Source organism: Tauraco erythrolophus, chromosome 26 (assembly GCF_009769465.1).
Source record: "Tauraco erythrolophus isolate bTauEry1 chromosome 26, bTauEry1.pri, whole genome shotgun sequence".
In the NCBI taxonomy this organism is placed as follows: domain Eukaryota; kingdom Metazoa; phylum Chordata; class Aves; order Musophagiformes; family Musophagidae; genus Tauraco; species Tauraco erythrolophus.
The window spans coordinates 4,232,342-4,248,286 of record NC_141490.1 but is presented as its reverse complement, the minus strand read 5'-3'; the positions used below and the strand labels follow the sequence as shown (position 1 = coordinate 4,248,286).

Sequence of the window (15,945 nt, the reverse complement as noted above, 5' to 3'; positions counted from 1 at the left end):
CTGCAGTAAGGGAATTCTATTTGGATGGAAGGAAAAAGCCTGTTCACAGCAAGAGTGGTTAAGCACTGGAGCAGGGGCCTGACAACGCTGCGAGATCTCCAGTCTTGAAGGTTTGCAAAACATGGCTGGCCAAGACTTTAGATCAACCTCATCTAATCACATCAGCCCTGCTTTGAGCAGGGGCTTGGACTAGGGACCTTCTGGAGATCCCTTCCGACCTAAACTGTTCCACAATCTCCAGGGTCTATAACAAAATTCATGTCTTCCCCTAACCTGATACTTATCCTCAGTATTCCTTACTAGCTATAGACAGTAGGAAGAATCTGAAGGATTTGCAATGGAGACAAAATCGCTTTTATCCTTGGGCAAGAGCAAAAGAGTTAAAAACACATATTTCATTGTCGGCTGCTAGCAAAAAGGGGGGCTTTGCCCAGTTGAGAAAGCTGTTTCAGAAGCAGCTGTGTTTGCCAGTAGAAGCGTAAGGCTGACGCAGGCCTATAAGTGGTTTGGTCCATGCCACACCGGTGGACAGCATGGGAAAGCAAGCTCCAGAAAAGATTTCCTACAGATGTAATCCAGTGCTTAAAAACTCCTGGTGAAGCACTCCCTCTGATGGCAACACTGCAGCACGACAATTCACACGACAGACAAAAGAGGTCAAGGGACTTCAAGCAGATCTGTCAGCAATTGTATAAACACAGCATCAAACTCATGGGCTCAAGCTGTTTCATTTCATTACCAAGACAGGTTGGAAAATCAGACCATTCTTCTTGCAGAAAAGGGGTGGGGAGAGGAGAACTGGCTGAGAAAGATTTAAAAATCTTTGTCCTTAAGTTCTTTGCCCCTAACCTCTCTCTGTCTTGGAACAGATACCACCATCATCATCTGTGGGGAAAATCAGGGGGCTTATTACGCTTGAGATTCCTCACTTGTAGCAGAGAAAGCCACATTGTGGAGCACAGAAGAGAGGTTCAGCCTTCACACTGCTTTAGGCTCATGCTATGCAAAGACAGTGGGTGAGCAGGGCAGGAGGCTCTGACGCAGGCTGGCAGAGGTCATGCCTGGGATTCCCTTCCCTCTGTGCATCAGCTTCCTCACACTGGAACTCATCTAAGGTCCATTTCCCCCTTGTTTCTGTACTTATCTTAAAGTTGGTGAGTTTTTTCTCTCAGAAGAGCAAGGGGCTGGCTGCAAGCACATCACAGTACCACTACACAGGTTTTACGCGTACATTGCTCTCTACCAATGTTCTTCCCACCAGTCCCTCTAACAAACCTCTCCGTAGCTTAGGCAAAGCATCTCCAGCCTACCAGAGCCCAGCCATGACCTGTCCTAACCCATATACCTCTACTCACCAGAAATCCTTTCAGGACTCTCTGCTATTCCAGACCTGCATTTTTCATAGAATTTCTTTCATACCTCACCTGAGACATTTGTCTCGCAGTCCTCCTTTGCAGTTTTCCAAGCTACAGTAACCAAGCACGAGAAAATCTGTCTTAAAAATAGACATGAAGAAGCTTTCAGCAGACACCAGCAATCATGCAAGGTTAGGCTGATTACAAGAGGCATTACGACCAAGGAAAACCAGTATTGCCAACACTGTGGACTTCACTGCTCTCTAAGAATCTGCCTAGAATTAAAACTAAGGCATCAACTGAGGAAAGGCCAAGGCATTGATTCTGGGGATTATGAAGCCATCCAAGCCATTCTAGTTTTAATTTTACTTGTATACATGTGGAAATGCCAACAGCCTGGCACTGTGTCCAATGAGCATCCCATCTGCGTTTCTGATTTTTACACTCTTCTGAGGGTAGCATACAGATGTGAGATCAGATCTCAAATGAGCTTATCTCCATTCCAAGCACCCACAGAGGGATCTTCTACTTACTACCTTTCAGAGTGAGCCCATGAATTCTCACAATTCATTTGGGACAGGTCTGTTCTAACTGGTTTAAGCTGGGTTCATTTGAAATCACTGATCTTTAATATTTACATCACACAGGGAAGCGTGCAAGGGCGGCAAGCTGAGGTCACTGGCCACAAAACTACTATTCATCATAAAAAGCAGGCAAGAGGTTACAGAGATCAACTCTTATTTCAGAAAGGCATAAAGTAAGAAGAGAGAAAAAAGAAGGGATTACGGCACTGTTGAGCCTACCAAAGCCAGCAGATTTCTCCCTGCAAAGACAGCAGCTCACGTCAAGGGAGAGGGAAAGCAAACCTTAAAACAAAGGCTAAAATTATTTGGAAGTGATCGAAGGAGTGTGATGAACAGGGCAGTTCTCACACCATGTGAGCAAATATTAATGAGATCCCAGTGATATAAGTGAAACCAGCTTCTCAGCTACAGGCATCAGGCTGAGCTCTTGCTGACATTCTCACAGCTGCACCAGGAGAATGCCTTACTGGGGTCACCGCTCAGTACCACAGGGAGGGTTTCTGAGTGATGAGACAATTCTACAGTGGGGGACAGGAGAGAAAAAAGAAGGCTTACTTTGGAGAGGCGCTTGTGTGACTTAATCGGAGAGAAAGCATGCAGGAAAAGAGAGAAATTAAGGAAAGAAGAAAAATTACCTCGCAAATCAAGAGAAGGAAAACCCACAAACCCAACAGAAAGCATTATATCCCCCCCCTTCCTTGTGAAAGGCACCACGAATTAAGGTCAAGCTTTAGCAGTCACCATATTGGTAAAAATCACACTCCCGTGGCCTTAAACAACAGCACTTTATGGGCCAGGGCAATGCAACTCATCTCTGTAATTCCCCCTTACCAAGGATACCATTTCCCTGACAGAGCATCCCCCAGTGTGGCTATAAACATAGCATGCCCTGCATCCTGCCTGCCTCCCAGTTAGCTCCATGGCTTTTTTGGGGGATAGATTGCTGCCAGCATAATGCATAAAGGTGTCAACTGGTCATGTCGCCTTGAGGCAGTGTTTGTAGGTTACTGTGTGCACAGGAAGCAAGTCTGACCTCAAGGCATCCTCAGAACTGGCAGGTCTCAAATAATTCATCTTGAAAAAACCCTTTGCCCTCTCTTTTGAACTCACGCACTCTCCCCTTAGTGGCGGGAGATCCGTTCAGCCCAGTGAATGTAGGCCAGTGAATGCTGTTTCCTCTGCTGACAGTGACCACAAAGGGGAGTGGTTGAAGACTTCTTGTGTGCATGGCACAATCCAGCAATAAATCAGTCAAAGATCTAACAACTCGTTTCACACAAGCCATCAGAGTTATGCCTGTAACACCATGAAGCTATTCAGGCTGAAATATTTCACTTCAAAAATCTGGAAAATCACAAGTGCTCCTGACAGCTGTCTTACAATACATCACTGACATTACGGGTATAATCAAAGGTTACGTTTGGCTCCCAAGGCTCTCACGTGTGTTTCACCAGGTCCCACTGCTCATAGAAAATCAAGAGTCACCAAACCTGAAACCCTCTTCCTCAGTACAGCAAAGACAAGGCTGTTTCTAACATGGTCAAAAGACACAACACCTTTCTGGGGAAAATATCACTACCCTGGCCAAGACAGTCGTGATACTGCACTGCTAGGAGGCAATGTGCAGAAGATTGGCAAGCTGATTCTGTGCAACTTGAACATCATCTCAAAGCAGTGCTTAAACAGGACTGGAGAAGCGCACGCGCCCTTCGCATGCTGTCCGCACAGAAAAACCTTCATCTGTTCCATAACCTTTCATGATCCAGATGATAAAAAGGAACTGAAACAGCTTATTTTCAAGGTATTTCCCAAAACCACAGAGCCTCCTAAGGAAACAGGGCCTTGACCGCAAAAAAGTTAGCCTACATAAGCCGTCATGGAACTGCAGTACAAGCCATCAGCAACTCATGGACTCAGGCCACTGAAAGGATGACAGAGTTGCTCTGAAGTCTGACCTATGCAAACGGACCCCAGTTAGGAGAATTTTCAGAAGTATGATGGGGGAAGAAGGAGGAAAGTTAGCCAGAGACAAAAAGGCACAGGACAAAGTCGGTGCACCATGTTAGAGAATTCAGAACTGGGGACACGTGCACATCTTGGCCAAAGCCATTTGCTCGCTCCTTACCTTGGAGTTCTTGGCCCCACTGCGGCCTGACTGAGAGGAACAGCTACGCTGCACACCCTGCTCCGGCGTGGAAGGGGATTTGTCTGACGAGTGGTCTGAGCCTTTTTCCACCATGGCGTCTCCTTGGGAGTCCTGTGGTGTCGGGGAGCGGGAGCGCTTGCGCAGGATTGGGGAGCAGGCAGGCGTGCTGCGGTTAGAGTTGCTGGCGGTACTGCAGAGAGACAGAGAGAGCAGGGTTAATGATCTCCAGCTCGAAACTGCACCCATGCCTTCAGGTGGAGCATTACCCGCAGATTTCTCCACTAGCACAGCGGACAAATCTGGCTTGAAGCAATGCACCCAACGCCACACTTAGGACTTATGTCCCCAGTAAAATCAGGATGTAGACAGTTACCATTTACCAGTGGCAGAGGGAACTGCAACGGCCTGCCAGTGTCTTCCTCCACCCACTCTTTAACTCATCTGACCACAGATGAATGCCTACGAGAATGAACTCATTCTCTCCTGTTGGCTCTGAGAGTTTAAAATAATGACCTGAGCTTAGAAAATCCAAACTTGCACTCAAGAATGAGGGAGATGTCAGTGTGTTCACAATACAGTCTCATTTTGTCCCTCCTTTATTTTATTTCAGCAAGTGTAACTATTTTTAACAGGATGCACAAAAATGGAATCACATCTTTTGGGAAACACTCCACTGAAGATCATCAGAAACAACAGGGTGCTGGGAGGGCAGTCATGATGACAGACAATGCAGTCATGATTTCCTGTGTCAAATCATCCTTTCGCACACCAGTTATAGAGTTGGGCATGAAAATGTTTTGCTATAACATAAAAGTCTTCATGATTTTTTTTTTTAAATGGGAAAAGCAAGACCTTTCAGAGTTTTATGGAAATTATTAAACATTTAAAGGAATGGAACTTCTCATATCTTCAGCAAGTACCCTAACACCTAAATCAGAAAGCCAGTTACATATATATTTATATAGAACAGGAAATCTCATATTTCCTCACTGTTCCTTCTCTTTTGATGCCTCTTCTTCCTGCCAGACTCTTCAAAATACCACACGCTACATCCATTTTTCCCTGCATAACTCACTTCCTTCAGCAGTCAAGTCTACTTATGACCAGCACAAACATCTTTGAGATCTTTCCAGCTGGTGCTGTTCAACTCTGCAACCTGCAGGTTTACAGTGGAACCTGGGCTGATGCAAGGATGAACTTTGTGCTAACTCTGCCATGCTGAGTTGCTACGGCACCCTGTTATCTTCTGGGCATCAGAAAGCAGGCCACATCTGAGTGACAAAAGAGCAGGCAATAGAAAAAGGACGAGGGAATTACCACTGTAAGGGACTGAATTAAAGAAGCTAGTACAATCAAATCTTAAGGGCTATAATTTAAGCCCAATTACACATAGCAAGCTGAAGTTTGCTTCTCACAATGGGATGTACATTGAGGTAGCTAAAACGCATCATTTCCTTTCTGAAAATCTAGAAAAGTTGAATACATGCCTGAGGTTTCATTAATTCTTAGATAAAAATCACATCTACCGCTTACCTCTGAAGACGCCAAAATCATTTTACAAATATTAGTAAGTAGATACGGGTAGATAACATAATACACCCCTCCTGTAGTTATCAGGTTTAGTTTGGTACTGGATGAACTGGTCTCATAAATTATCTTCTATTTGCTCACTGTTTGTGTTAACGCACAAGTGATGAAACTTTCCCTAAACAATTTACAACAAAGTTGCTTATGCAAACATTAACTGAATCGAATTTCACACTTATACACACAACGAGCTTGCAATTGGCAGGAACAGTAGCATGGCACTTCGCAGAAAACCCTCAGAAGATGTTTTCAAGAATATAAAGTGTGGAAGGTCATATAGATAATGAACAGGCTAGAGAAAATGGGTTTGTAAAATGTTCTGTTAGCAGGAAGAAAGATGGATTAAATTACAGTCTCCGCTCTGTTTCCTATTTCTACTTAGTAGACTGAGAATCATATAGATACAGAATAATAAAAAGCTGCTTGCTTGAATGCCACCTAAACCTCAAGTTAGCTCCAGTGTGAAGACCAGCAGAGTAGCTCCCCCCCTTAGCTTGTTGCTTCACAGTTCACACCCAACAATGGCACATCTCAGAGCGTAATATGCCAACAGCATACTGTGTCCTCCCTTTCCCTGGTCGAGACACAGGAATTTTGAAATCTAATTACATGTACACCACAACTGTAGCAATATTCAAGCTTTAATCCCTCCAAATCATATTTGAAACAAAACAAAAGACTGAGCAAAAGATGATCTGGACCATTCTCCCAGCAGCATTGCCCGCAACAGTTTAGGTATATTACGAAGTAAAATTATCAGGGTTTTTTTAGCTTGTTGAAACGTACGAAAGTACCAGGTTTCTTCAGACTTTCAGCTGATCCAGTTAAAATGGGTGTTTCACCTTTTCTGTCCTCCTGTTGCTGCTTCTCCTGGCTAAACTCAGGATGTAGAACTTTTATAACAACGCAGCATAGCTGCATCTAGCGTACTAATTGCAATCGGCAACTACGTGTGTGTGCAGGAGGTGCTGTGCAAGCGGTACTGAGACTTGAAGTTCATCAGCAATGCTTCCAGTTGAGCTGCCATTCCTGCGGTTCAGAACTTTAAATTCTGAGGCTGTATTGCTCCTGCATATGCTGTGTTGTTGCCTATCTGGCATTACATCGAATTTCCTAAATCTTGCCCCCAGCATGCTTGATTAGAGGTAAACTGGTTTAAGTGAGAGGTCCACAGAAACACAAGGCAAGAATTTGAAGCCAATGTTCCCGAGCCACATATCACTGCACTAGATTTGTTTGAACAGACGTACTCAGTTTTATTCTACAGCTCTACGAAACCTGAGTTTAGCATGCACAACCTCCTTCTGGGTTTCAGTTTATGTGAGTTCATACTCCTAAGTTTCACTTTCACTTTTGAGTTCTGGCTTCAAGCAAATCTATAAAGACCAAGTCAAATTCAGTCAAGGTTCTGCTTGCTTCCAGGTTACAGTTACGAAGGAGCACTGAGTTTTTACTGCTTCTAAAGTAAAGCACAAAATAACCAGTTCAAAGTTCAGTACTCTTTTACTCAAATGGTAATCAAATGAGAAATGAGACAAATTTCGCCTTTTGGGGACAGCAATAAATACACTAATAGAAGCTCCAACATTCACTCACTCACACACAGGCATGGAATCACACTCTGAGCACACACGTGCTCCAAAAACGGGCTTGACATGTCTAGCACAGATACTGCTAAGCAGTGTGCAGCTATGGAGGCTCATTCAAGTTCATCACCCAAGGCCCTACACCAAGCTCCTCAGGTGGGTTTTTCAGTCACAGCTGAATAACCCACGCTGCTGCAGCTACCGTAGGAGCAGCATCAGCACTAACTAGCTTAAAGCTGGCTACGTGTTTGTCCAGGCTCAGCTCACACTACAGTAGCCATGCATTTTGGTGCTAGCTCTTCCAAGCACAATCTCAGGCAGACTCTGGCCTCCAAGTTTGTTTTCGAGTCACTTAGCATCTCTGGCATGCTTTAAAAAACTAATTCCATACATACATATTGTGTTAGGTATGTATGGATTATTATCTTTGCAGAGATAGGGGAAAAAAGATAGCTTCAAAGGTGCCTTCTTAAGCTCTCCCTTAAGCCAGTGGCAGAGAGCTGATCGAATTCAGGAGGTCTGAATCCACCTCGTGCTACCTGATGACTGAGCAATGCTGAATATTTCTCACATAAAGGACTCCATGGGTGCACACGGAATGAAGAACACGAAGAGCCTGTTAATTCAGCCTTTAATCTCTACCACAAAGAGGATGGGCACAAAAAACACAAGCCTGTAGCTCCGTCCCACTCACCTCCCCCTGCCCTGAGCCCCTCAAAACTCTCGCTGTTCCTGCTCAGTCCCTAAAGTTTGAATCCAACCCAAGGCACAGCCATGACGAACGCTTTCTGCAGTTGCCATGGTGACCAAGGCCTGCAACTGAACCAGGAATCAACGCCTGAAATGCCAAAACGGCTTGACCCACTTTGAAAAAAAATAATAGTAATAAATAATGCTTTACAGACCTAATTGACCAGAGAGCATTCAGGGCCTCACATACCCCTGCAGTGTAGCCTTCAGTAGACGCAACAGATGAAGTCAGGGACAGAACTCAAACAAGCCCACCTAAGCAGCAGCCCCTGGCTCCTAGGTAAAACCCCTGCATGGAGTATAGGAAAGCACAGAAGGCAGAGTACCTCTCCTTGGTTTGTGTTCATATCGTGCCTAAAAGAATCATTCATCTTATGATTGGAGCTGCAGTAAAAATGACATGAGCAAGGGTGATGCAGCTAGGAAGAGGCCAAACTCTGTCCAGTCACGTGGAGAACAAGCCTCGATATCTGGAATAGCATAATGAAGTACTGAGCTTTTCTTTAGGTGATGGAAAAAGAACGAACATTTGGCAATGCACAGACAAGCTATCTGGCCACACCCTACTCTGGACGCTCCACAAAGCAAGGACACAACGCAAGATGTGAAAAGGCCAAACTTCCTCCTCCAACAGAGTATTTTCTGTAAAGATTTGCACCAGATGGTGAACAGAGACTTCAGCAAGCAGTGGGTTTTGGGAAAGGCTACAGTCGGTACTCCACAAGGTAAGCTTGGGCTTCTTACAGCTATAAAGGAACCCTGAGCACTCTTTGCAATGCTCTAATGGAGAGCTCAACAAGAAATCTGACTTTGTTCACGTCTGTTAAATAAATTCTGCATGAAGGACATTCAAACAGTCCTGAATTGACATGAAAGTCTGTCCATCCTATGAGATCTTCTGAAATAATCACTCTGCCTGCCACTACAACTCATCCATCCCTGTACTTAAGACAATCACCGTGCAACACTTCTTCCCAAATCACACATGCCCCAATAGCCAGCAGCCATCCTCCAGACACAACAGCTTGCAGAAGAGCACTGTCACAGCACCTGCAGCTATGCTGTAGAACAGCAGCTTGTTGTTCTCCACTCAGGTAGTGATACACACAGATTAAGATGACACAAATCCCTTTGAATCTGCCAGTTGCAGGAGGTGAATTAGAATTTAGCCAGAAGTAATCACTATGTTACCAAGAGTACCAAAGGATTTGTAAGGAGGGCAGCTCATCTAAACAAGTGGCAGCTTCAGGCACACAATGCTCCTACCTTCATTGTGATCACCAGCTTCTCAGACAGCAGAAAGAGATTCGAGACACCATTTCCTGCAGTGCATTTCTAAACCCCTTGGACTTGCTCAAGAAAGTCCTGATCTGGAAGGCTAATCGCCAGCCTCCAAGTCCGCCTCAGTTCTCGAAAGAACTTGCCTTACAAGAGTAAATCTGTTGAAGTTGCTCGTGTTTCCCTGCAGCCCATAGCACCCACCTGATAGTGAGCTCTTCAAGGCCCAAAACTGTGGTTACCAACAGCACTGCAAACGTTGGGCTTAATTCCGGAAAGTGCTAGCACTACGTCCCCACACCAGCGAAGAACTGAAGTACACATTTAACTCTATATGTAGACCCACTGAAGTCTAAGCTGTGCAAACAAAGTCAAGCCTGTGCTTACATGCTTTCCTGAACAAGAACAAAGGAGATCCTCAAAGATAAAACACATCTCTACCGATACACTCTTGAAAAGAGCAGAAAAAGCTACAAGGTCAAGAAGGTACCTCAAGCTGGCTAGAGTACAACAAGAGTTAATTCTCCTCAGAAAGAGCTAGTAAGGGGGTTAATTAGACAGCTACAAAGATACTTTTCTGTGAGGCAGCCTGACATCAGTGGGAAAAGATGAGATTGAGAAACTCACTATGCAGTCTACCAAACAGCAAGCAGATGGTAACAACTTTTGGTCATCACCAACCTACACTCCCTTCAAATTGACAATCCAAGAATGAAAACCTCCATATATCCTCAAGCAATTCCTTGGGCTTGCCATTGTTCTACAAGTAATAACAAAATGCTATACTTAAATTACATCTCCCAGTAAAAAATAGAAAAAAGAAAGCATTAAATTAAAAAGCAGTGATACCTGTAGCGCTGTACAGAAAACAGGCAGTGTTTCATGACAATTGCTGTAAAAATAGTAATAAGAACAGTATACTTTCTGCATGTTTTTTTAAACAACTAGTTTTTAACAGAGAAGTCCATCCTTGTCAAAGATTTACTCTGATTATTTTGATGTTTCACAGAATGGTGCCCTCCTCCTATGACATTCAATCGCATATTTACATATTCATGAGATAAAATTAATGCAATTATTATGCGTCAGGGGATTAGCAAATCACTGCAAGCGTTAGGAAGGAATTTGCCTTCCGCCCATATACAGCACTGCAAGGTTGGTGAAATGCATTATTAACAATGCCATTGTCTTTCCCTGAATCATCTGATACTGGTTACCACTAGAGACAGACGATCAACTCTGATGGACAAACGGTCTGGTATCTTACAGAAACTCCCACTGTGCTCTGTTTGAAACAATCCCTCTGCCACTCTCTTCATGCTTGGAGTTATTGCAAAAATCCCAAGAAAAGGTTGGAAAATGCTTTCAAAATAGAACGATACAGATCTTAATAATACTGCCCAATAACATGACAGTCATAATTTAGAAAGGATCATTAATCTCCAAAGAACCAACACATATTACAAATCATACGTTAAACCCCTCCATCACTCACAAATTAATAAAATTCCATTTGCTCTAAATGAAGCCAAACCACATGGAACAAAGTATGATGGATAATACAATGAAATCTGGGAAGCAATAAAGGGGAAATAAAGCAAAATAAGACTTTCACATCCCTCTGAAGCTGACAGCGTGTCTGTTTCAGACAGAGCCCCAGTATGGTCACCTGCAGGTCACTCAGTCTGCGGGTGTAGTTCCAAAGGAGGAACAGATACAGGCTTTGTTTCCTCTCCTCCCCACCACAATGCCAATGGCTCTTGTAATTAAAAGCAAGAATTGCAATATCTGATGCTGTCTTCAAAATCTCAGAGCCTGGAACTTGGGACAGAACAGAGCTCTTGACAAAGAGCTACTGACAAAGAATTGTGCTTGTTTTGGGATGAGCACATAGGTGTGATACAACTCCTAGATCACACCAAGAAGAGCGCAAGCACTCTTTCTTTCTGCCCATCTCCTGCTGTAACTGCAGGAAGACTACGAGCATCCCAGGGCTTCATCCCCAGCACACGTAGTGTCCCCTTGAACACATTCCAATCTTGTAGCAGGGGTTTTACACACCACAGATTAAATGTCTAATGAAGCCTTACACCACATCTTATCAGCGACAAAGTGGGGGTGGACAGGGATGTTGTATATCTCAGGAGTAGAAGACAAAGCTAGAGGCTTTACATCTTCCCACTCACTCCTGCTGCTCATCAGCATCAGCTTTCATAAGCTAAAAGCTAACGGGAGATGCTGTGATCTTCAAAGCTGAGATCAAATCAGTTTCTTTTGCTCATCCCTTGATGTTTCATCCCTTTACCGTTCTGAAAACAGCAACATGACAATTTCACATCCCCTCACTCCGACACCCTCCACGCAATCCCTCTCCTTTGCTCTAACCACGCAGCAGCACTGTCCAGCTGAAAGCTAAAAACAGAGAGGGCCAAGGGCTGCATCTGATACTGGGAAGAGTCACACAAAGGCCTTTGTCCTGAGGACCTGCTTCAGGCCTAGTCCCCCCACATGACATATTCTTTCTTGCTTTATCCAGCTTCCTGTTTTTCAGTGGCATGGGCAGCTGGGGGCTTCCCTTGGCAGAATGTCAGGCATCCAAACTTATTGCACTGATGTAAAATACATCTCTGAGATTTGTCTTGAAGTTTCCTTCCATCCTACCGAAATCACAAGTTCTGTCCTAAACCTACAGAGTATTCCTGTAGATGCATGCAACTTAATGAAGCAAGGAAACAGCAATATATCCTCTTCACTGAACCAGTGATTTCCATGATGGACAGGACAATGCTAGTCACCAGTGATCTTAAGAAAAAGCAATTTTTTAGTGAATGGGGATTCATCAGATTCTCACTGCATATAAACACGCGCAGTGCAACGAGCCCTCATCTCCTACTGCTCTCCTCTAACAAAAAAAAACCCAAAAACACCAAAACCACCGGTATAGACTCTGGAGAACAGCCTGAAAAAGCAGCACAAAACAATTTCTGTCCCTCCCCATCACTGCATACATACAAACACACAGAGGAATGCCAAGCAGAACCAAGACATCCGTGTGCACGCTCCGAGCCCTTTTAAGAGCGAGGGAGCACATGGGCAAACAAACACGCCGTATTTCTGCAGCAGCTCCAGCTGCCCTCCTGTGACGCATTGCCAGTTCATCGAACTTCAACCCCCTTCTGCCTCTCTCCATATACCCAGATGTTATGAGAATAATAACTGCCCCGTCGGGGATGGGGGATGGGGGAGACAGTAGGCGTAAAGGGAAAAGGAGGAGGGGCGAGGGGAATTGAAAGCTGAAAAAACAATCAGATTTGCTCATCGGTCGTTTCAAACAATCGAAAAGGCTGCTTTAGCAATTCCACGGCAGGAGAGGTAGGGTGCGTGCACGGGGGAGAGCAAGGAAAAAAGGAATCAGCCCGTGGAAGGGAAAAGAAACGAAGCATCTCTGCAACATGATGTCACGCTGTCTGCTTTCAAGTCCCCCGAACAGAAAGGAGCACAGCAGCAGCAACCAACATGGACTCCAGATTTAATCTGCCTTGAAAGCGTATGTCTCAGAGGGTAGATTCGCTCAGCAAACCTACACTGAGCACAGCACGCACAGCCCTCAGGCTCCGTCCTTCGCACACACACATGCACACGCGTGCACACACGCTCGGAGACGGCAGACAGCACATACACACACGGAGGAGCGAGGAAGAGAGGCATCAGCAGAAGGAACAGGAGAGTAACACTAACCTGGTAGCCATTAGGGACCGTAGGGACCGTAGTGCAGCGTGGAGCAGCTAGGCATTCATTCATTCATGCGCTTGTGCGTGGTGGGGGAGAGCGAGGGTGGGCCAGCGGTGGGGTGGGAGGGTACTCACCTCCTGCACCATCTCAGAGCCCTTCCCGAAGGGAAGAGGCAGCAGGGGGTGCCTGGGGCTCCTCACAGGCACCCAGAGCCCCCTGTCTCAGCTGCCTCACACACTGCTCCGGCTCCTGCCATGGCTCAGCCTCTCTTCTCCCCCCGCCCCGCTCTCTGTGGTTATGATGGTTCGTGCGGCTGGACGGGGCTCCGCGCGTCTCTCGCCCTCGCTGCCAGCTCTTTCACACACGCTCCTGCACGCGCACACGAGCACACACGCGTGCGCGCACGCAGCCTGTGGGCTGCCGCTTTACATAATGCAACCCCCTTAATGCCTTCATTATTCAGTCCACCAGAGGAAAAGGGGGGAGGGGGAGCTCCTGCGGTTTCTCCCAAGGTCCCCTGATTGTATCTGCCACTTCTAGACGCCGTTCATGAAGTTTGGCAAAGCCTACAAGCTAAGATCCTACAGGTTGAGGAAATCATATTCCTCCTCCCTCTGTACGCACTAGACCGTTCGCACACGTAGGAGAAAGTTTTGAAACCTGTAAGCATGTCAATGCACAAACAGCCAGGAAAATTAAACCCTAATTAACTGGTAAAGTGGATTATCCAAACTGAACTAAACACTGTGAAACACACTCATTCAGAACTAAGGTGACCTCAACTCAGTTTAGCTTACTTCATCTAGGAAGCTAACCTGTTTTCATTTTTCACAGCTATCCACGTGTAAACAGGCCTGGGATTTTTAAAGAAATGTTACCAAGCAAAGTTCGCAACTCCACAGCAGCATTAGTACATGGTGTTTCTTTGGGCAACATACACGCCACTGCATCCCTACACACCTGCTCATGGGCATCTTCCTGCCAGAACAAGGAGAAGGGTTCCAGTCCCTCTCAAGGGCTCTCACAGTACAACATAAATTGCGTAGGCTGAAGGATGAAAAAGAAGAGAGCAAAACATCAACTAGCTTGCACTTTTAATGTTTAACGAAAATGGCATGTAACATACAAATTTTCCTGTCCCCTGTGTCCAATGCAACCGTACCTCCATATCCAAGGATGGTGTGATTCCCACTGAAATGCTATGTCTAGGACTGTATCTAGTTTAAACACGTGAACAATGTGGATAAAGTGGACAGCGTTCAGATCAGAGCCACAAACGATAAAGGCAGTGGCACTGAATCCGTTCAGCACAGACCGGAGGTTGAGGAACGGTAAGCTTTAAATGACCACCTGGAACACAAGTTTCATAATACTGGCTAACAGATGAAAGTGCAACAGTACCAAGTGCTGACAGCTGAACCTAGACAAATTCTGACTAGACAAAGAGACACACATTTTTGGAAGTAAACACAACTAACCACTGTAACTAATTCAAGGCTAGATTATCTATCTGTGGCAAGCAGTATTATGCAAGGTATTGTGTTTTCCTAAATACTGTTCTGTACCTCAGTCAGAATCCATTCAAGGAAGTCTTATACCGTGCATTCAACAGGACTTAGAAGAGATATCTGAATGGTCTCATTTTGTTTTACAGGTTATGAATCTTTCAGCGTTTTTTTTTTTTCTTATGGCATTCAAAGATGTATGAAAATAGTTGGAAGTGTGATTCTCAGCCTCTACAACTTCTGGTATGTTTTGTCTGAATAACTATTAAGGCTTGAACAAGAATCTATTTTTCAATAGTCACGAGAGCTATATTGACCCAAAGGCTCTAATGAAATTCAGTATAACAGCTACTTCAGATCTAGAACCATGTAGAACATGCAAAGGCTCAAAGCAGGTCATGAAACGGTAGGATAGATTCAATTCATGAGTTTAAGATCTACCCACTCTTCAGACTGTCAGAAGAGAAGATGAATCAAACACAAGTTCTGCTTCCAAAAGCACTGTTAAAAGTAGTAATAAACATGCAAGACATACTTAGAGAAAGGATTCTTAAGCTTATATGGGATGGCGTGCAAAAGAAAGTTATGGGTGATTTGAAAAAAATCACACGACACCTTAAATGCTTTACAAACTATCAGATGTGCAAAATTCAACCCAGAATTCTCAGAAGGACAAATACTCTTGTCATGTTGCTGGGTCTTTGCAGCACCATTCATGTCACTGTGAAGACAGCTTGATAATACTGCACTGAGAAAAGGATCTTCAGGGGTCTTTAAGGAAGCTCTTCTGAACGTAAAGCTACCATTTCCTGTTTTGCTCAAGAGCTGCAGAATGTGTTTTATGTCAACTGGGTTTCCTTGCACCTGTGTCTCTCTCAGCCCTTGCCCTGGTACTGGTGTTGAAGAACTAAGACAAGCGCTAGGGCATTATTTCATATGTGAAGGACAGTTTTAGGAGGGCTTGACAGCTGAGCTATTCATGGCACGACATGGTCACACACCACAGCCTGAACACCACAGGACTACCAAACCTTACAGAAAGGTGGGAAGTCATACATCAGGAGCACTCCCTCCAAGGATGCTTTAATTCAGAGCATGCCTATCTGTGGCAGGCTCTTCAGTGTTCATGCAGACAGCACGAGCCATGTCTTTATTGTCTGCTGGACCGAGTGGCAGGGCTGGTTTTTGCTCTACTGCCTCAGATCCAGCAGTAACACAAGCATACTCATAAATATTGCATCTCTCAGGTGAGAGGAAATGATGCACTGTCCAAGTGATTAAAGCCTGGGACTGACAATAAACACACACAAGACAGTCCAGTGCCTGAATGTCCAAGCCTACAGAGCAACAGTGGGTTCGAGATAAACTCTGCACGCAGCTAGAGCTATCTTATCCTCCCTGTAAACCACACCAGTGACACGG

The 15,945-nt window shown here is 44.9% G+C and overlaps 1 protein-coding gene across 9 annotated transcripts in view; it reads right to left on the bottom strand.

The window, feature by feature from the left end:
• GRAMD1B (GRAM domain containing 1B) overlaps positions 1-15,945 on the bottom strand; it is an 89,315-nt gene that overhangs the window by 27,761 nt on the left and 45,609 nt on the right. For 4 of the 9 annotated variants that reach the window (XM_086626812.1, XM_086626807.1, XM_086626809.1 and 1 more), the window contains exon 3: positions 4,065-4,275. In XM_086626812.1, coding sequence (XP_086482938.1) covers positions 4,065-4,275 — 211 coding nt within the window. Of the gene's footprint in view, positions 1-2,494; positions 2,516-4,064; positions 4,276-15,945 lie in introns of those variants that run through there. The other 5 variants (XM_086626808.1, XM_086626811.1, XM_086626813.1 and 2 more) reach the window with 3 other exon arrangements.